General features: G+C 41.4%; 1 protein-coding gene across 4 annotated transcripts in view; it reads right to left on the bottom strand.

Moving 5' to 3' along the window:
- The window catches only part of LOC139386854 (KIAA1217 ortholog), an 83717-nt gene extending 61291 nt beyond the window's left edge, over positions 1-22426 (bottom strand). For 3 of the 4 annotated variants that reach the window (XM_071132711.1, XM_071132708.1, XM_071132710.1), the window contains exon 1: positions 21958-22426. In XM_071132711.1, the coding sequence (XP_070988812.1) occupies positions 21958-22183 (226 nt within the window). In that variant the 5' untranslated portion in view covers positions 22184-22426. Of the gene's footprint in view, positions 1-3635; positions 3734-21957 lie in introns of those variants that run through there. The other variant, XM_071132709.1, reaches the window with a different exon arrangement.
- Positions 22427-22750: the final 324 nt, after the last annotated feature.

Raw genomic sequence — 22750 nt, 5'->3', positions numbered from 1 at the left:
CCAGAGGGTGAACAACACACAACTATTAAGGTTGTCAATCATTTTAGGACCCCTCTGTATGTTACCTAAATTAACACCTACAACATGAACCCAGAGGGTGAACAACACACAACTCAAAAGATTTAAACAAACTGAAACAGGCATGTGCCTTACTTTTACTATGCTATAGATACAGCATAGAAATGTGGATCAAAAAAGCAAGAATCCGACCTTGTATAGCTTAAGAATGATAAGGCCACCATGGAGTTTGCTTTTGAAAAGGGTGGTATCGCCTAAGCATCTTGAATATGAAGGCTTAGACCCTCAAAGCAGGCAGACCAAATGAGAGAGAAGTTCTAATCCTCTGTATTCATTATATCTATCACACAGTGCTGATTTAGTCTGGAGTCAGACTGTCTGTAGTCTTGTTGGGGGAGATGTAGGCCTACTTTATCTCTTGAACTTTCATCACACAATTGTGTGGTGATGTACGTGCCTACTGTATGAATACACAGTACAGAGCTTCATATTAGAACAAATGCGTAGATTTTCAAACAAGTAGACAAAATTATTATGATGTTTAAAATGCTTTAAATGCTTTACTCAGAGCATGCACAAGCCGTGTTTACTTCATCTTGACTAATGACTGATGTCCACATTGTTGAGTAGCATTTTGCACAACTTCAGGCAAAGAATGATGCGACACATCTTGACATTTTAAGTGGACCTAAAGGTATGCCTTTTTGGTTAAGCAGAAAATGACTTTTAGAATTATGCTGGAAGGGCGGTGTGTGTGTGGGGGTTGTGTCACGGGAAACAAATGGCATCAACACAAAGCTGCAGTTTTGTAAGAACGCATCTGTTGTAGTATAATTACAAATCCTGTATAGGAAAGAATTCAATGCTGGGACAATGCATCATCAAGAGAAGTCTCTTATAGGTTATGTTCAACGTAGATGTGCTTCCTGCTCAGAACAATGCCTATCCCACGAGGAAGCCATCCCACGTTGGTTAAGGGTCTGCTGGAAAAACGGACTCCCATCTGCATGTGTTGTTTGTCTGGAAGATGATTGCTATCTCTTCAATCTAACAGGGGAAGGCCTAAAGCAGTAATCAGCCAAAGACTTGAGCAAGTCCCCTCACCTATTAAGCTTTTAAACAGAGTGGATACAAGCAGGACACCTCAGAGGATATCCTCAACCCCACACCTTGAATATACCAGGGAACTGTTATGAGATGTTTTCCACTGAAAAAAAATATAAACACAACATGTAAAGTGTTGGTCCCATGTTTCTTGAGCTGAAATAAAAGATCCCATAAATGTTCCATATGCACAAAAATATTATTTCTCTCAAATTTTGAGCACACATTTGTTTACATCCCTGTTAGTGAGCATTTCTCCTTTGCTAAGATAATCCAGCCACCTGACAGGTGTGGCATATCAAGAAGCTGATCATTGCACAGGTGCACCTTGTGCTGAGGACAATAAAAGACCACTCTAAAATGTGCAGTTTTGTCACACAACACAATGCCACAGATGTCTCAAGTTTTGAGGGAGCGAACAATTGGCATGCTGACTGCAGGAATGTCCACCAGAGCTGTTGCCAGAGAATTTAATGTTAATTTCTCTACCAGAAACCATCTCCAATGTCATTTTAGGGAATTTGCCTCACATCCGCAGACCATGTGTATGGCGTTGTGTGGGGGCGAGCGGTTTGCTGATGTCAACGTTGTGAACAGAGTGCCCCATGGTGGCAGTGGGGTTATGGTAAGGGCAGGCATAAGCTACGGACAACAAACACAATTGCATTATATTGATGGCAATTTGAATGCACAGAGTGACCGTGACAAGATCCTGAGGCCCATTGTTGTGCCATTCATCTGCCGCCATCACCGAATGTTTCAGCATGATAATGCACAGCTCCATGTCGCAAGGATCTGTACACAATTCCTGGAAGCTGAAAATGTCTTTTCAAAATGTCAGTTCTTACCTGGCCTGCATACTCAGACATGTCACCCATTAAGCATGTTTGGGATGCTCTGGATAAACGTGTACGACAGTGTATTCCAGTTCACACCAATACCCAGCAACTTTGCACAGCCATTGAAGAGGAGTGGGACAACATTCCACAGGCCACAATCAACAGCCTGATCAACTCTATGTGAAGGAAATGTGTCGCACTGCATGAGGCAAATGGTGGTCACACCAGATACTGACTGATTTTCTGATCCACACCCCTACTTTTTTTTAAGGTATTTGTGACCAACAGATACATATCTGTATTCCCAGTCATGTAACATCCATAGACGAAGGCCTAATGAATTAATTTAAATTGACCAATTTCCTTATATTAAATGTAACTCAGTAAAATCTTGTTGTTGCATGTTGCGTTTATATTTTTGTTCAGTGTACATCAACAAAGGGTGTGACACACACTGAGGTCAAAGAAGGTCCTACTACAGTCCAGAGGAAAGTTGTGCTTGTAACCAGAATATAGCAAATTCAGGTCCTCTCTGTATCATATCCCAACCCATCCAGTTGGATATAAAATGAAGCAAATGTGTGAGTTTAAATCAGCAAGACTACCTCTGCTTTTATACTCCGGTTATAAAGGAAGAGAGCATGAGGCATGCTACCAGGAAACAAAGACAGAAAGCAGAGATTGTAGGCAGGTCAGAGGCCCATGTATGAGTCTCAGTTGTAGTCAAGCTGGACTATTTATCTTCCTGGAATTAGGCAAGAGGAGCCGAGGGAGAGAAGGAACTCATTCTGGCATGTGCAATGTGCTGTGAAGCCTCCTCAGGAGGGGGGTGGGGATGGGCAGGCAGGGATGTACACAGCTGTTGAGAATTTCCCCAGTGCTTCAATCTTGGCTATGAAACATGTTTTTGTTGATTTATCTGAACCAGTTAAAGAGACAGGACTATTTTGTTTTCTGTTGTATCATTTGAGTGCACAGTAGTTCCTTAACCTGAAATAGACTCTGGGTCAGGAGCTTATGATGAACTGTAGGTCTGGGTTACAAAGCAGAATTACATATGCCTAACTGTAGTGTCTGATTATATTCCGCTATGTGTAGACTTTCTGTATCATATTTTGTTTCTTCAACCAGCTGCACATCGAAGTAACATACAGTATAACACCATGTGAGCGAGACCTACAGTTCATCATAAGCTCCTATGTAGGCATACTTGTCAGTACATCTGCTTAGTGTTGTAAGACTTCTCTGCATGTCAAAGTTTCAGACTAATTGATGAGCTTCCAAGGAATGGGCTTAATCCATCTATGTAATAGAGTTTCTAAATACAGTAATACCGCTCGGGAACCTTGTCCTCCCTCTTGTCTTTTATCCTGCTTTAAATATTTAAGCTTAGCGTTCCCCACTTGACTGAGTGTTTAATTAAGCTAAAACTGGGTATTAGTTGGCTAATACAAGGAATATTATTAAAGTGTCTCTCATACTACAACCTTTTGACTGCTGCTTTAGTCCAGGTTCAGTTTACTGGTGATTCCTCAATGACACATTGGATCATTATTCACTAACATGACAGTCACAGTATCCAAACGCATCCACCAGAGGAATACTGCAAAGACCACAGAGACAAAAATCAACAGATAAACATTTAGTCTTTACCTAGATTACATTATGCCTTACCTCTTCTCCCTCTCCAGTGAGTATGCCGTATGTACTGATATTCCATTACTTTGTACACTATTCCCTTAAACACTATGAATTCTGCATTGACAGTGCAGACAGTGTTCAGGTCTTTCTGTAGTGCAAGGTTATACGTGGAAAGTTATGGTCAAAACCAACGTGTGTGTGTGTGTTCCTGAGGAAGCTCCATTGTAAAGCTGTCCTCACTCTTTCCAAACACCCTGTTTTCCAGCCTATGAGTGCATGTTGGGAATACATGGCATAACAAATTAATGAACAAATACATATCTTTACAACATAAGTTCCAGATGGTCAAAGATTTAACATATGTACCTTTATAATACAAATGTAATGTCTAATTCTCTTTTTCATAATAATACAAAAAAGTTTGGCATCATTAGTCTGTCCTCTGTGGTGATTTTAGCCTTCATTTCCTCAACCTCTCCCACTGTTCCCTCTTCACACAGCTGGACTCTGAGGTCAAGGTCACAGTCATGGTCAAACTGGAAACCCCACCAATAGTTTCCTTCATGAAAACTTTGAAAATAACTACTATTTGGGTCTATTGTACAAATCAGCATTCATTTTCTATCAGAAGTGAACCTGCAAACCAAGGCCATGCAAACAAGCATAGGAAAATAGACTAATTCCACAGCGAAGAGTAATGTTTTGTTGTTGTACTTAAAATCCTCAGGCTTTGACGTTAGATGTTAGTAAGTGGACTAAAATGTGTCACATTTAGTATTTGAGCTTTCATAAGAATATAACAAAATTATACTGAACAAAAATATAATTTCCTCTCAATACAGTTTGAACTCCATGCATTCAATTTTCAATGTTGGGTAAACCTAAGACACTCATGGTGGGCTGTATCAACACTCATTTTAAATGTTCCGTTGGGCATTATTGATATTGTACATGGAGAAAAGCCCTGAAACTGTAGTTTCACATAATTTCATACAAGTAATGCTCTTGCATAGTGCAGTGGTGTATATAAAGTGCTTTCGAAAAGTATTCAGACCCCTTGACTTTTTCCACATTGTGTTACGTTACAGCCTTATTCTAAAACTGATTACATTGTTTTTCCCCCACATCAATCTACACACAATACCTCATAATGACAAAGCAAAAAAAACTACGTTTTTTAGACATTTTTCCAAATGTATTAAAAATTAAAAACAGAAATATCACATTTACATAGGTATTCAGACCCTTTACTCAGTACTTTACTCAGTACTTTGTCATGTGCTTTTTACTGAAGAGTGTTTTCCATCTGGCCACTCTACCATAAAGGCCTGGTTGGTGGAGTGCTGCAGAGATGGTTGTCCTACTGGAAGGTTCTCCCATCTCCACAGAAGAACTCTGAAGCTCTGTCAGAGTGACCTTCGGGTTCTTGGTCACCTCCCTGACCAAGGCCCTTCTCCCCCGATTGCTCAGTTTGGCCGGGTGGCCAACTCTAGGAAGAGTCTTGGTGGTTCTAAGCGTCTTCCATTTAAGAATGATGGAGGCCACTGTGTTCTTTGCGACCTTCAATGTTACCCTTCCTCAGATCTGTGCCACAACACAATCCTGTCTCAGAGCTCTATGGACAATTCCTTCGGCCTCATGGCTTGGTTTTTGCTCTGACATGCACTGCCCTTATATAGACAGGTGTGTGCCTTTCCAAATCATGTCCAATCAATTGCATTTACCACAGGTAAATTGGAGAAACATCTCAAGGATAATCAATGGAAACCGGATGCACCTGAGCTCAATTTCGAGTCTCATAGCAACGAATCTGAATACTTACAGTGGGGCAAAAAAGTATTTAGTCAGACACCAATTGTGCAAGTTCTCCCACTTAAAAAGATGAGAGAGGCCTGTAATTTTCATCATAGGTACACTTCAACTATGACAGACAAAATGAGAATAAAAAAAATCCAGAATATCACATTGTAGGATTTTTTATGAATTTATTTGCAAATTATGGTGGAAAATAAGTATTTGGTCACCTACAAACAAGCAAGATTTCTGGCTCTCACAGACCTGTAACTTATTCTTTAAGAGGCTCCTCTGTCCTCCACTCGTTACCTGTATTAATGGCACCTGTTTGAAATTGTTATCAGTATAAAAGACACCTGTCCACAACCTCAAACAATCACACTCCAAACTCCACTATGGCCAAGACCAAAGAGCTGTCAAAGGACACAAGAAACAAAATTGTAGACCTGCACCAGGCTGGGAAGACTGAATCTGCAATAGGTAAGCAGCTTGGTTTGAAGAAATCAACTGTGGGAGCAATTATTAGGAAATGGAAGACATACAAGACCACTGATAATCTCCCTCGATCTGGGGCTCCATGCAAGATCTCACCCCGTGGGGTCAAAATGATCACAAGAACGGTGAGCAAAAATCCCAGAACCACACGGGGGGACCTAGTGAATGACCTGCAGAGAGCTGGGACCAAAGTAACAAAGCCTACCATCAGTAACACACTACGCCGCCAGGGACTCAAATCGTGCAGTGCCAGACGTGTCCCCCTGCTTAAGCCAGTACATGTCCAGGCCCGTCTGAAGTTTGCTAGAGAGCATTTGGATGATCCAGAAGAAGATTGGGAGAATGTCATATGGTCAGATGAAACCAAAATATAACTTTTTGGTAAAAACTGAACTCGTCGTGTTTGGAGGACAAAGAATGCTGAGTTGCATCCAAAGAACACCATACCAACTGTGAAGCATGGGGGTGGAAACATAATGCTTTGGGGCTATTTTTCTGCAAAGGGACCAGGACGACTGATACGTGTAAAGGAAAGACTGAATGGGGCCATGTATCGTGATATTTTAAGTGAAAACCTCCTTCCATCAGCAAGGGCATTGAAGATGAAATGTGGCTGGGTCTTTCTGCATGACAATGATCCCAAACACACCGCCCGGGCAACGAAGGAGTGGCTTCGTAAGAAGCATTTCAAGGTCCTGGAGTGGCCTAGCCAGTCTCCAGATCTCAACCCCATAGAAAATCTTTGGAGGAAGTTGAAAGTCCGTGTTGCCCAGCAACAGCCCCAAAACATCACTGCTCTAGAGGAGATCTGCATGGAGGAATGGGCCCAAATACCAGCAACAGTGTGTGAAAACCTTGTGAAGACTTACAGAAAACGTTTGACCTCCGTCATTGACAAAAGGGTATATAACAAAGTATTGAGATAAACTTTTGTTATTGACCAACTACTTATTTTCCACCATAATTTGCAAATACATTCATTAAAAATCCTACAACGTGATTTTCTGGATTTTTTTTCTCATTTTGTCTGTCATAGTTGAAGTGTACCTATGATGAAACTTACAGGCCTCGCTCATCTTTTTAAGTGGGAAAACTTGCACAATTGGTGGCTGACTAAATACTTTTGTCCCACTGTATGTAAATAAGGTATTTGGTTTTTTATTTGTCATAATGGGGGCTTGTGTGTAGATTGTTGAGGGAAAAAAATATTGTCCATTTTAGAATAAGGCTGTAACGTAACAAAATCTTGAAAAGGTCAATGGGTTTGAATATTTTCCGAATGCACTGTAAGGGTATACTGTATTAGGCTATTAAATAGCTCAAATTAATATTATCACATCATTATGATGATTGGAAATGTAGCCTACATGTTCATAAATAATATTTCATTTTCCTTTAGCAGAACATTTGACATTTAGTCTAATATGGCAGCTATACAGTTTTGTTTTTTGCCCCCCCTCAAAAAAACCTGCCAATTTTTGTTCAGCAGTTGAATTAATTCAACATGAAAAGCCTGCCAAGTGGATGTGACACTTAAGGTCCACTGTGTGACAGTCCGCACAAGTGGATTGAAGAGTGGTGAGAGGGAGAGAGACAGAGAGAGTGAGAGAGAAAGAGAGACGCAAGGGAAGCAGTAGATAGAGCCGAGGAGAGGAAAGGAAGCCTAGTCTCGCTCTCTCCTTTTGACAAAGCTGAGCTGATTGATCTAGTTCACTTCTGCCCCGAAGGTGGATCTCTGATCTGCCATGCTGCATTGGTTCACTGACTACACTACACAGCCAGCCATCGAATGCTTCAGCTTCAACTACATATCGGTTTGCACAATGCTGGAAAATGTCATTATGGTTATGAGGAAGATATTTTTCCAGATGGGTTTGTGTCCTTATCGCAGAGCAGAGATAACGAGAGAAGAACAACCATGACAATTCGAGGAATTGCATCTCAATGCTGAGAATAAAAAAGTTCAGGGTGATGGCACCCTCTATTGGTGGGTCAGATCTTTACTGATTTTGTAAAAGTAACTCTCAATGTCTTTATCATTGACTAGCATGTCATATTCCAGGACAGAAACGCAATGAACACTTCACTCACAAAAATTCCAAACCAAATACAATACCCCATAATGTCAAAGTGAAATTGTATTTAGACATTTTTACAAATTAATTAAAAATGAAAAGCTGAAATGTCTTGAGTCAATAAGTATTCAACCACTTTGTTATGGCAAGCCTAAATAAGTTCAGGAGTAACAATTTGCTTAACAAGTCACATAATAAGTTGCATGGACTCACTCTGTGTGCATTTATAGTGTTTAACAGGATTTTTGAATGACTACCTCATCTCTGTACCCTACACATACAATTATCTGTAAGGTCGAGCAATGAATTTCAAACACAGATTCAACCACAAAGACCAGGGAGGTTTTCCAATTACTTGCAAAGAAGGGCACCCATTGGTAGATGTGTAAAAATGCAAAAAAGCAGAGGTTGAATATCCATCCCTTTGAGCATGGTGAAGTTATTCATTACACTTTGGATGGTGTATCAATACACCCGGTCACTACAAGGATATAGGTGTCCTTCCTAACTCAGTTGAAGGAAAGGAAAGAAACCGCCCAGGGATTTCACCATGATGCCAATGCTGACTTTAAAACAGAGTTTAATGGCTGTGAAAGGAGAAAACTGAGGATGGATCCACAACATTGTAGTTACTCCACATTACTAACCTAAATGGCAAAATGAAAATAAGGAATCCTGTACAGAGTAAAAATATTCCAAAACATACATTAACTTTGTGTCCTGAATACAAAGCATTATGTTTGGGGCAAATCCAACACAACACATTACTGAGTGCCTGTTACGGTTTTCATATAGTGAAGGAGAGTCGGACCAAAATGCAGCGTGTCGATTGCAATTCATGTTTAATGAAAACACACTAAACACAAACACTACAAAACAATAAACGTAACGAAAACCGAAACAGCCTATACTTGTGTAAACTAACACAGAACAAGGACATCAGGACTCTAAGGACAATCACCCACGACAAACTCAAAGAATATGGCTGCCTAAATATGGTTCCCAATCAGAGACAACGATAAACACCTGCCTCTGATTGAGAACCACTTCAGACAGCCATAGACTTAGCTAGAACACCCCACTAGGTACAATCCCCATACATACACACCACATACAAAAACACATGCCACACCCTGGCCTGACCCAATACATGAAGAAAAACACAAAATACTTAGACCAGGGCGTGACAGTGCCACTCTTCATATTTTCAAGCATGGTGGTGGTTGCATCATATTATGGGTATGCTTATCATCAGCAAAGACTAGGGAGTTTTTTAGGATTAAAAGAAACGGAATAGAGCTAAGCACAGGCAAAATCCTAGAGGAAAACCAAGTCCAGTCTGCTTGCCAAAAGACCCTGGGTGTAACGATGTACGCTGAAAGTCGGGAAGCAAGTTCAGGCAGTGATAACATTTCATTAATAAATTAACAAAACAAGAAACACGAACAGCGCATCGACATGAAACGGGAACAATGACAACTGGAGAAGAAACCAAAGGGAGTGACATATAAAGGGCAGGTAATCAAGGAGGTGATGGAGTCCAGGTGAGTGTCATTATGTGCCTAACGCTGGCGACAGATGCGCACCCTAATGAGCAGCCTGGTGACCTAGAGGCCGGAGAGGGAGCACACGTGACACTGGGAGACAAATTCACCTTTCAGCAGGACAAACAAACCTAAAATACAAGGCCAAATATACACTGCTGTTGCTTACCAAGACGACATTGAATGTTCCTGAGTGGCCTAGCTACAGTTTTGACTTAAAACAGCTTTAAAATCTATGGCAAGACTTGAAAATGTCTGTCTAGCAATGAATATAACCAATTCACAGCTGTAATCAGTTCATGCTGCAAGAGCTCTGATTGGTTGGAGGAAGTCCTCCGGAAGTCATAATTACTGTGTAAGTCTATGGAAGGGGGTGAGAACCATGAGCCTCCTAGATTTTGAATTGAAGTCAATGTACCCAGAGGAGGACGGAAGCTAGCTGTCCTCCGGCTACACCATGGTGCTACCATACAGAGTGCTGTTGAGGCTACTGTAGGACTTCATTATAAAACAGTGTATTTTAATAAATTAAATTATTTGGTCATGTGAATATATTTAGTATAGTTTTATCTAAAAACGATAACTTTTTTAATATTTCACAATTTGTATTTTTATGAAATTTCCTGAGGAGGATGGTCCTCCCCTTCCTCCTCTGAAGAGCCGCCACTGATGTATGTGTGTGTGGATGTCTGTGTGGGTATGTGCGTGAGTGAGTGCATGTGTACTAACGTGCGGAGAGTCAGTGCAGGTGGTCAGTTCAGTTCAAGTGTTCAGAAGTCTGATTTGTTTGTAGATAGAAACTGTCTCTGAGCCTGTTGGTATTAGACCTCGTGTTCCAATACCATCTCTCCAACGCTAAGGGAGTGAACAGCTTGTAGCTGAGGTGTGTAAGGTCTTTGATGATGCTGCTGGGACTTCCTCAGGCACTGTTTCAAGTTGGGGGGGCAGCGTAGCCTAGTGGTTAGAGCGTTGGACTAGTAAACAAAAGGTTGCAAGTTGAAATCCCCGAGCTGACATGGTACAAATCTGTCGTTCTGCCCCTGAACAGGCAGTTAACCCACTAGGCCGTCATTGAAAATAAGAAGGTAAGGTAAAATATAGGTAAAATATAAAAAAGTAGATGTCCTCAATTGGTGTTAACACGGCCCCACTGGGCCGTCTTCACCACCGGCTTTAGGGCCTTGCGTTCGTGGACACAGCAGTTCCCATACCAGGCTGTGATGCAACCGGTCAGGACGCTCTCGATGGTGCAGCGGTAGTATTGAGAGGACATATTTCTTCAGCTGCCTTAGGAAGCAGAGGCGCTATTGTTGTTGGTCCGTGTCAAGGCCTTGGTGATGTGGATGCGGAGGAACTTAAAACTGCTGACTCTCACTTCTGCAGTACTGTTGATGTGGACATGTTGGACCTCCTCTGCTTCCTGAAGTCAACAATCAATTCCTTTGTTTTGCTGACATTGTCCTGGCACTACAATGCCAGTTCACCTCCTTCTTCTGCAGTCGTGGATGAACAGGGAGTACAGCAGAGGGCTGAGAACACACCCCTGGGGTGCTTCTGTGTTAAGAGACAGTGTGGATGAGGTGTTGTTGCCAATCCTTTCAGCCTGTGGTATGCTCGTCAGGAAGTCCAGTATCCAGTTGCAGAGGGTAGTGTCTAGACCCAGGGCACTGAGCTTGGTGGCGAACTTGGAGGGAACAATGGTGTTGAATACTGACCTTTAGCCAATCAACAGCATTTTCATGTAGGTGTTCCTCCTGTCCAGATGGGTTAGGGCCATGTAAATAGTGATAGCCTCTCCCATGGATCTGTTTGAGCAGTAGGGAAATTGTAGTCGGTCCAGTGTGCCTGGCATGCTGGCCTTGATGTGGGATGTGACCAGCCTCTCGAAGCACTTCATGATGACAGGGGTGAGTATGGCGGGCCAATAGTCATTTGGGTATGTCACCTTGCTTTTCTTGGACACTGGGACAATGGTGGTCTCCTTGAAGCAAGTGGGGATTACAGCCTGGGACAGGGACAGGTTGAAGATGTCCAATTAGACGCCCGCCAGCTGGTCAGTGACGACGCGGTCAAGGATGCCATCTGGGCCGGCGGCTTTGTGAGTATTCACTCTTTTGAGATTTCAGCCTCGGAGAGCAAAAGCACCGAGAGATATCCTGGATGGCTCAGTAGTCGGTCTCGAAGCGAGCATAGAATATGTTAAGTTCATCTGGTAGGGAGGCTTTGGTGGGTAACACATCGAGTTGTCTTTTTGCATCCTGCTTGCCTTGTACACGTCGCGTGCCACTGAGTCATTTGGGCTCATTCTGCTGACATTGAATGCTGCAGTACAGGCTCTGGGGTTGGGTTAAATGCGGAAGACAGATTCTGGTTGAATGCATTCAGTTGTGTAACTGACTAGGTATCCCCTTTCCCGTTTCTCAGCATGGTACGGATTTCTCCGTTCATCCAGGGTTTTTGGTTGGGGTATATCCGGATTGTTATTGTGGGTACAACATCATCGACACATTTCCTAATGAAGCCTATGAATGGCGATGTACAGTACATTCAGTGTCCAGTTTATTAGGTACACCACCCCGTTCACAAAAATTGTTCGCTCCTACTGACAGTGGGTCATGTGGCTGTGGTTTGCTATTAAAAAAAAACAGGTAGACAGGCATTGAGGCATTCAGGAACTGTTTGACTGAAAGTTAGAATGGGCAAAACGAGTGACCTAAATAGCTTTGAGCGTGGTATGATTGTCTGTGCCAGGCGCGCCAGTTCCAGTATATCAGATACGGCGGGCCTCCTGGTATTTTCACACATGACAGTATCTAGGATTTACAGAGAAATGTGCAACAAACAAAAAACCTCCAGTCAATGGCAGTCCTGTAGCCGAAAACAGCATGTTGATGAGAGATCGAAGGAGAATGGCACGAATCATGCAACCTAACAGGCGGAACACAAACAGGCAAATACTGGTGCAGTACAACAGTGGTGTGCAGAACAGCACAAATTGTCGGTCCTTGTCACGAAGGGGCTATTGCAGCAGATGACAACACTGGGCTCCACTCCTATCAGCTAAAAACAAGAAGAAGAGGCTCCAGTGGGCACGCGATCGCCAACACTAGACAATTGATTGAGGAGTGGAAAAACATTTCCTGGTCCAACGAATCCCGTTTCCTGTTGCGTCATGCTGATAGAAGAGTCAGGATTTGGCATAAGCAGCATCAGTCCATGGCCTCATCCTGCCTGGTGTCAACGGTATAGGCGGGTGGTGGTGTAATGGTGTGGTGAATGTTTTTCTGGCACACGTTAGGTCCCTTGTTTCCATCCCCTGAATAATTCAGGCTGTTCTGGAGGCAAAGGGGATCTGACCTGGTACTAGATGGGTGTACCTAATAAACTGTCCACTGTTTGTATATTCCTTAATGTAGGAACAATCTTCCTTTATGTGCAATCAGTGAAAGTATTACATGTTTTTCTCTCAATACCAGAAGGATGACACAAGTTAAGTTTAGTCCAGTGCTGTAGGTTGGCTATCTTTGAATGCAGCAGGTAATCATTCTTAAAGTCATTACTTAATATACACTTAATAAAAATATATTTATATACCAATAATGGGGTCAATATTACTGATGGTTTATGTTAAGATTTGTGAAATATTTTCAGCTTTATTTTCATGATATTTCACATTGTTCGTCTGCATAATTTAAATCTAACATTTGCATGAGACAAAGTCCACTTGATCAATAGTTTTTGCTCTAATATCCTATGGTGTGACTGGTGCCAATGACATCTATAGTGCCAAAAACTGGTCTGGTGCAGCCATCTAATGTTGCATTTACTTTATATTCTCACAGCTTCTAAGGACATATACAATATCTTCACATACTAAATTTCATGGCCCCATGTCCATCGATTCAGTTCTTATAGCCCTGGTGAGATATGGTGCTATCTATTGGTGTAGTGTGCCCAACTCAGAATATGCGCTAACATGCATCGAAAGGTACAGTGTGTGCATCTATAGGTACTTTTTTCTTAAAACCATTAAATACTGATGTAATGAGTCTAAATACAACATATTGAGTGAATTTGATGTGTGGTTCATGAGGAGAAGATGATTGCAGATGATTTTGAGCATTAAAGTTACATATGTAAAAAAATTGTTTTTAATAGTTTCCTTGGTTTTTGAGATATCAACTCCAAATTCAGTGTGGTTCATCTTAGGCACATTCATGATATTAATGACAGGTTTGATAGGCCACTGTGGAGTCGATTTACAATGGTTTAAATGGACATGTTAAATCAGACATGTACCATGGGCCTACATTCCCCCAAAATTGTCATTTGGTCTTGTGTTTCATGATAAGAAGATGGAAGTATTTCTTAGCATATTAGGTTACAGTGCCTTCAGAAAGTTGACTTATTTATAGAAAATGAAATACAGAAATATCTCATTTACATACACTATATATACAAAACTATGTGGACACCCCTTGAAATTAGTGGATTCCGTTATTTCAGACACACCCATTGCTGACAGGTGTGTAAAATCGACCACACAGCCATGCAATCTCCATAGGTAAACATTGACAGTAGAATGGAGAAGAGCTCAGTGATTTACAATGTGTCACCGTCATAGGATTCCACCTTCCCAACATGTCAGTTTGTTAAATGTCTGCCGTGCTAGAGCTGTCCTGGTCAACTGTAAGTGCTGTTATTGTGAAGTGGAACATCTAGGAGCAACAACGGCTCAGCCACGAAGTGGTAGGCCACACAAGCTCACAGAACGGGACTGCCGAGTGCTGAAGTGCGTAAAAATAGTCTGTCCTCGGTTGCAACACTCACTACTGGGTTCCAAACTGCCTCTGGAAGCAACGTCAGCAAAATAACTGTTCGTCGGGAGCTTCATGAAATGCGTTTCCATGGCTGAGCAGCCGCACATAAGCCTAAGATCACCATGCACAATGCCAAGCATTGGCTGGAGTGGGGTAAAGCTCGCCACCATTGGACTCTGGAGCAGTGGAAACGCGTTCTCTGGAATAATGAAACCCGCTTCACCATCTGGGTTTGGCAGATGCCAGGTGAACGCTACCTGCCTGAATGGAATAATGGTCTGGGGATGTTTTTCATGGTTCAAGCTAGGCCCCTTACATGCTGACCAATGCGCGAGCATTGCAAAATAAATGTAGAAATCCATGTTATTCAATTATTCCACCCACATTGCTCGCACGCGCCAATGACCATCTGCGTTGCCAAGGACTAAAATAGAAGTCATTCCTATTTCTGACGCAGATCGTACTGCAAGTCCTGCCTCTCCCATCTCGTCATTGGTTTATAGAAGCAGGTACCCACGTGCCATCTCCTCATTGGTTATACCCACGTGGGTGATTGAAAGACTAAATGTTTTGCCGGTCGTCGTGGTAATACTATGAAAGTTTAGATGTCAATCACCATATAAGTTCAAAGATGAAAAAGCCCGGAAGGAGGAGAGATGACTAGAAACGATTCGGTTCGTTGTTTTATGTGTGGATTAATTGTCGGAGTAGAGGACCTTGAGCATTTCAGGTAAAATAACAACTCAATGTTTATATCCCAGGACAAATTAACTAGCAACAGCAAGCTAGCTAAATAGGACAAATTAGCTAGCAAGTGCAAGCTAACTAGTTAAATTACCATACATGTTTAATGCTTTTCGACCTGTCCCCAAATTAATGTCATTGGTTCAGAATTTGTTTTGATATTTTAACCTGCGTGTCGTGATCGCGTTTGGTGTAGGGGGACAAAATAAATGTATGCACGATAGCGCACGATGGCGCACTCGCGCAGACGGTTTGGGTTCCGTGTTAGAATGTTAAAGTCCTTGAGTGGCACAGCCAAAGCCCAGATTTGAATTACATTGAAAATCTGTGGAAAGTCTTGAAGATTGCTGTTCACCTCAGCTAACTACCTAACTTAATAGAGCTAGAGAAAATCTGCAAGAAAGAATGGGAGAAAATCCCCAAATCCAGATGTGCAAAACTGACAGACATACCCAAGATGACTCAAAGCTGTAATTGCCGCCAAAGGTGCTTCTACAAAGTATTGACTCAGGGGTGTGAATACTTATGTAAATGATACATTTCTGTGTTTAATTTTCAATAAATTTGCAAACATTTCTAAAAACATGTTTTCACTTTGTCATTCTGGGGTGTTGTGTGTAGATGGGTGAGAAATCTATTTAATCAATTTTGAATTCAGGCTGTAACTCAACAAAATGTGGAATAAGTCAAGGGGTATGAATACTTCCTGAAGACACTGTGTGGGCTAATATGCATCTACTGGTATATTGTGGCCATCTTTGAATGCATCATCTTTATTTTCTCAAACTCTTTAATGACTATTGTGATGAGTGCAAAGAGCAAATTTGGAGTGAATCTGACTTTAAGTCTATGAGAAGATTTTTATGATTATTTTAAGCATTAGCGTTCCATAGTCAAAATAGTTAGTTTACTTTTTTATATCAATGCCAAACTTAACATGATTAATCATGATAATGTCTTTGATGACGCCAAAAAGTTTCAGTGGAGAGGATTTACAAAGGATTTAAATAAACACGTAAAATCTGATTTCCTGATTTATCAATGACTCAGGCATCTCTTAATCAATCCCTTAGCTTTTCTCAAACTGCACTGAACAAAAATATAAACTCAACATCAAACAATTACAAAGATTTTACTGAGTTACAGTTCATACAAGGAAATCAGTCAATTGAAATAAATCCATTATTCCCTAATCTATGGATTTCACATGACTGGGCAGGAGCGCAGCCATAGGCCTAACCACTTGGGAGCCAAGACCACCCACTGGGGAGCCAGTCCCAGCCAATCTGAATTAGTTTTTCCCTTTATAACAGACAGAACATGTATGCGGTTGTGAGGCCGGTTGGATGCACTGCCAAATTCTCTAAAACAACATTGGAAGTGGCTTATGGTAGAGAAATTAACATTCAATTATCTGGCAACATCTCTGGTGGACATTCTTGCAGTCAGCATGTCAATTGAACACTCCCTCATAACTTGAGACATCTGTGGCTTTGTATTGTGTGACAAAACTCCACATTTTAGAGTGGTCTTTTATTGTCCCCAGCACAAGGTGCACCTGTGTAATGGTCATGCTGTTTAATCAGCTTCTTGATATGCCACACCTATCAGGTGGATGGATTATCTTGGCAAAGGAGAAATGCTCACTAACAGGAATGTAAACACATTTGTGCACAAAATTTTTGCGAAAGAAGCTTTTTGTGTGTATGGAACATTTCTGTGATTTTTTATTTTAGCTCATGAGACATGGGACCAACACTTTACATGTACCGTTTATATTTTTGTTCAGTATAAGTTAGGAGGTAACATGGGTCTACATACCCAAATTTTGTGTTATTTGGACTTAAGGTTCATGAGAAGCTTTCCAAAATGTCCAGGTTGGAGGAAAATCTGTCATAACAAAACTTATGGGTCCTTGAAGCAAATTTGTTCAGCATGAAGAAATACACCTACATACAGTACAAAGTTTAAAGCCTCTAGGTCAAACGGGTTGACAGATATTTGGGTTTAAGTGAGACCGCATATAGGCCAATCGGTGCCATTCTTTTTGACCAAGTTACTCGTGGCCTCTACATACAAAGTCAAATAACTCAAGTATAGATTGGTAATTAGAAAGAAAGTTACCAAGCTACAGTATACTTGAGTTATTTGAACAATGAAAAAAAAAACATCTGAGAAGAACAAGAGCTTCGCTGTGAACCCCTAATTATAGGGTATAAAGGCAGTCTGGTCTAGAGGAGGCAGACTACATATTGTTGATATTGTGAGACTTGAGTTGTTTTTTATCTGATGCACTTCACGGAGTCTGAAGGCTGGGACATTCAGCCTTGAAAATATGCTATGAAATAGTATGTGACAAGGTTTTATAAAGCCGCATGAGCTAGAAAAAAAATATCTTATGAGACCGTTTTGAAAAATGAGTCCTGGGAGAGCAAAGCAATACCGTAGTAATATTTTACTCTTCCTTTCTGTCTGCTCACAAGGCTACTTACCCATCCTTTTAAGACCCCTCATTCACTAGGAATGCATCCCAAATGGATCCCTTTTTCTTGTAGTGCACCAAGGGATCTGGTCAAAAGTAGTGCTCTGTGTAGGGAATAGGGTGCCACTTGGAAAGAGCCTAGCTCTATCAACTCATACAGATCTACTGATCACTGACTTTAACACAAGTTATCCCAAGGATTTCCCCTCCCCCTTTTTACACTCCTGAAGGATGTTGGCGTGTCTGTTAAGTGAAAATTCACTTATCTTTCAATGATCTAGATTGCCCAACAATTTAATCAAAAACCTATTCCCGTATCCATCTCATGTAAAGACATGGGGAGGTACGCCACACCCACTTTAAATCAAAACCTGTGTTCAATGTAATTTACTTAATTGACCCTTCAGTCAGTTTTCAAAGATGTTGGGTGGAATTGATGTGTTGCCTGAAATAGCCTATAGCCTACTATATACAGTATAACACTGTTGGCATACTGTAGCAATAAAACACCTAATAAACACAGACTTTCACAATAATCAATGCCTCACATGACATCAACCTGTTGCTTGGTTCAGGGTAGCATTTTATAAATAGCATAGAAGTCTGAACTGATCCTTTAGTGTTTAATACATGCCCTATTATGCTCATTATCAGCTGTTATTAACTTTGCCAACCACAGTTTCCAAATACATTTTCTTTATTGGTAATTTGGCATGCTATCACAAAGACTAGGTAAATAAATGTGAATTACAATAGTTTCAGTAACCTCGTGTGAACTTGACCAAACATGGCTTTAGGGTACGCTCTAATCAGTTTATACAGAATGTGCGTACTTCTTCTCTCCCTAGCTTGTTCATCCTTGTTGCATGACTTAGATCTCACATTATGCCCCCAGCACTAGTATGCGGGGGAGTGTTTTTAATAACTGTCTTGGTGGGGGCTGTCAAGCATGTGGGGTGCAACAAAACGTTACAACAATAAAAGCATGGAACATGAATGTCCTTACATACTAACTGTAACAGGTTATGGACACCAAGAGAGAGGGACATCCAGAATTTGTATTAATTATTATTTTTTGCCTGGGTGGCTCTATTAGCAATAATAACATACAGCTAGCTACAGGCTGTATGTACGCTCCTCTATTGGCCTGTGAATCTACCAGTGGGAAGAAAAACAAACGCCAATGAAAACTTTCATTTTAAAGGGTTCTTTTAAAGTAAATATCTGCAGGTTAGCTAGGTAGTTACTGTAAGTCAATCTGAGCCAATCATAAACTTGGATGAGAAGGGACTGGGCCCCAGTTCTAGTTATAAGGAGTCATTTGGAGAATTAGGGATGGTTTTCCGAATGGGAGAGCAGGAATTTCTATTGTTTATGAGAACACTGGCCTCGATGATGTCATCTGTATGCATCTCATCCAGAGACTAAACCAAAGCCACAGAAATAGCCATGTCACGCCAGTATCACCTAAATCATTATTAACAAGGGAACAACATGAAGTCTAAATCAATTGAGCAGCTGTTTCAGATGTGTTGAGTTCATGAAAGCATGCATCGCTGTTGTGGCTATAAAAAAAAGACATGTCATTAGGGCTGTAGTGTAGAGGCTGTAGAGGTGGGAGGTGGGGGTTGGGACGGACAGGGCCGGGCAGACTTCCGTCTGATCTGAAATCACGCAGCTGTCAGAGCGAATCAAAATCAGGGTCTGTGAGCTAGGCTGCTGCCTGAGATGACACAAGGATTGCCATAATTAACAGATCACATGGGTTACGTAACTGAAAATTAAGTGACTTGGTCAAAATGAAAAAGGTCTGTTAGAGCCAATAATACACAGATAAGGGTTTTTAGGTAATAAAGGATACAATGTAATGAAAAAAGTATAACTCACATCCTAAATCCATTTCTACTCCACATCATGACAAACAGTCTTCACGTTGCAATTGACAGAGCACTTAGGTTAAATTTCACAAGAGGATTGTACATTTCAGTGGATAATTATTCTGATAATAATACCATCAGATTTGCCCATTAGTTTAATCTAGTGGATATTGATGTTTAAAAGTATAAACTTTAAATCCTGTCAACACTTGCTCAGAAACCAGTCTCTATCTTTGGAAACAAGGTGTTGATAAAGACACCAGTATCTTTATCTAAAAAACAGGCATCCACTTTGAAGCTGAAACCTGAGAAAGCCTGTTGAGAACTGTCTTTGCTTTGCCCTATCAGCCCCAAGACTCCAGCAACAAATTGTCTTTTCATTTATCTGCGTCCCCCCCCCCCCCCTTATATTTAGCCTCTCAATGAAGTGTTTTACAGTTATTTTCAGGACAACCAGGGCTACAAGTAGAACAGATAACAATTTGACATAAACAGTTACATTCGTGGTTTTATTGACAAATCAAAGCAAAAACCTGATAACAATTCATTTATATGAATAATGTAAGTACAAAAATTGTTTGCTCAATGGGAAATGGATATCTAACTACTCAGTGACAACTGTGTGGAGTTTGGAGTTTGTGATAGCAACTATGTGAGCTTATTACAGTATCATAGACACTACAGTATGTCCTGTGATTTCCTATGATCTTCTATGTAGAAGAATCCCTTACCTTCTAATGACTCTTGTGTAGCTTGTGAGAGTCATAGAGAAAAACATGTGCGTGTTCGTGGGCGTCTCAGCTTTTCATAAATTGCTTTCAATAGTTTGTAGCTCTACAGACGATTTTGTAAAAAGACCTGGCCCTGCGGCTCCTTCGGGATCTGTCGTTGTCTCACAAACACCGCTGTTGCTCAGCCACCGTTAATCACACAGGCTAATGGCTGGTATCTACGTATGCAGAAAATAATATACGAATCCAATGGTACAACCCAGTCTGTAGCTTAAACAGACAATGTATAAAAGGGGTTAGAAGGCACAAAAGTCATCAGGTTAATACTACAGTTTTGGGTGAACTTGCAGCTTAGATATTGACATATGCACTGATAATTACCACCAGACTGTGTCCAGTGGCAGGCATTGTTATCCGCCAAAATATTTAGATCAAAGGAAAACAGTATAATTATTATTTGACAAAAAAAATATAGAGCAACTGGCAGCAACATGCTGAATTGTGAGTAGCTACAACTTACATTTGAATATTAGAATTGACAATACTAACTAAAACACAATTAACAACAGATGTAGACAATGAAAGATGAGATCATCATCAACTGTTAAGCAGGCGAACCATGGCTGGGATGGCCCTCATGATGAATCATTCACACACTAAAACTCAACAGGTTATTTACTCCCAACTAAATTGCAAAACTACTATCACTCATGATAGAAGACCAGGTTCAGTACTATTCTATTCTATTTTAAGTCTACTCTATGTCACTTGCATGTGACAGCAAGTGTGAGAGGATTTTAAGCCGAGGGCTCAGTGTGAGAAGTGCAGTTTGTCACAATGTATGGAGAAAGGGAAGACATTTCAAAAATAGGCTGGTTAAAGGGTAGTTTAGCAGAACAGTCTTGTATCATGTCCTGAGAGGAGAGCAGAGGCTTAGTGTTCAGATCTTTCTCTGAATACATGGTGTTAAGCCTGCCACTGGCAGCAACTGACGATAGATAGACAGCCACAGGAAATGTCATCTGTTAGTTATAGGCCATGTATCGCAGCCATTGTTCGTCAGCTCAAATGATATATTAAACCTAGAGGGAACCTGAGTTCACTCACAGGCTCATTTGTACCCTGGATAGTGTGAGAAATAATTTTTCTCTATGCGACTGATTCCAGCTGCAGAGTTGGCAAGGTTCAATTCAAAACGGTACAATTTGCAATCAGAGGGTCTGCAGCAGCAGTTACTTTTGAACCGGGGCAGGAGATTAACCCAACTTTACTGAAAGAGAATGTGATGATAAGAGGGGGAATGTAACTAATCAGCACAATGATAGCTAAAAGGGTTGACCCCAGGGCTTAATCCACTGGCCGCTGAGGGGGCCTAGGCAGAACAATGTGGCCAGACTCATGTGCTTCACCCAGGAATGCATGACAATACAAAATAGCCCTCTGACAGAGTGATCTAAGCCCTCCACATACTGTACAGTAATTGTGTATCTCTCTCTCTCTGTGTGTGTGTGTGTGTGTGTGTGTGTGTGTGTGTCAGCGTGTAGGTGAGGACGATAGAGAGAGTGTGAGAGTGTTGGTGGGGTGATCATGACTGATGCACAGAAGCATGTAGCACTGTAACACTGTACATAATCAGATTTAATTTGTGGTGTATTGACTTTGACACAATGTCATTGTCAATACAATACAGTACATCATCAGAAAACAATGAGTTAGTAAATTACTACTAAAGTCTTGCAGTACAGTAGTAAGTGCCTTAGACTATAAACTTAAATACTTTTGAGAGTTCCTACCTTTGGGTGTGATGGAGCTGGACTGTTGGTGTCCTTCCTCCAGGGGTGTCTGCTGGACAGGTTTGGGTCTCACTACATGTAGGTTCCCCTCACTCCCAGCCCTCATCAGCCTCTCCCCGACCCGCAGCATACAGGATCGGTTACCCACCGGGCAATCCTTCCTCTGTGAGGGCTGCTTGGACCCTGCCGATGAGGGTCTGCCCAGCCTGGATGACTTGGATGTCATCTTTCCACCGTCAACAAGAATTCCGGTCAGATACTCCAGAACGTATTGTATATCCCTCTAGCTGGCTCCTCTCTCCCACACACTTCTGCCAGTCTGTCTGTCCAGTTGGTAATCAAACTCTCAGTAGTCTGAGTGCCAAGCCTTGAACGGACACGGAGGATTAGCTGTCTAACAAGAAAAAAGTATCTTTAGACAAAGCTCAGCTCCTTAGTTAGATAGGACGTAGTTCATCAGCATGATTCCACATGTGCACTCTGCTGTGCTGTGCCTTGCAGTACAACGGTCTGTGAGTCTGCATTGGGAGAGTCAGAAGCCTCTCTCTCTCTCTCTCTCTCTCTCTCTCTCTCTCTCTCTCTCTCTCTCTCTCTCTCTCTCTCTCTCTCTCTCTCTCTCTCTCTCTCTCTCTCTCTCTCTCTCTCTCTCTCTCTCTCTCTCTCTCTCTCTCTCTCTCTCTCTCTCTCTCTCTCTCACATAGTAAATGATGCTTAGATGATCCCACACTGGTGACAAATTACCTCTAATCTAGTCGAACGGGTGCCAGGGTAACGGTAAAACCCTTCCTTAATA

The sequence above is a fragment of the Oncorhynchus clarkii genome, chromosome 28 (assembly GCF_045791955.1).
Source record: "Oncorhynchus clarkii lewisi isolate Uvic-CL-2024 chromosome 28, UVic_Ocla_1.0, whole genome shotgun sequence".
Lineage (NCBI taxonomy): Eukaryota > Metazoa > Chordata > Actinopteri > Salmoniformes > Salmonidae > Oncorhynchus > Oncorhynchus clarkii.
This window is presented reverse-complemented; position numbering and strand designations above follow the sequence as displayed.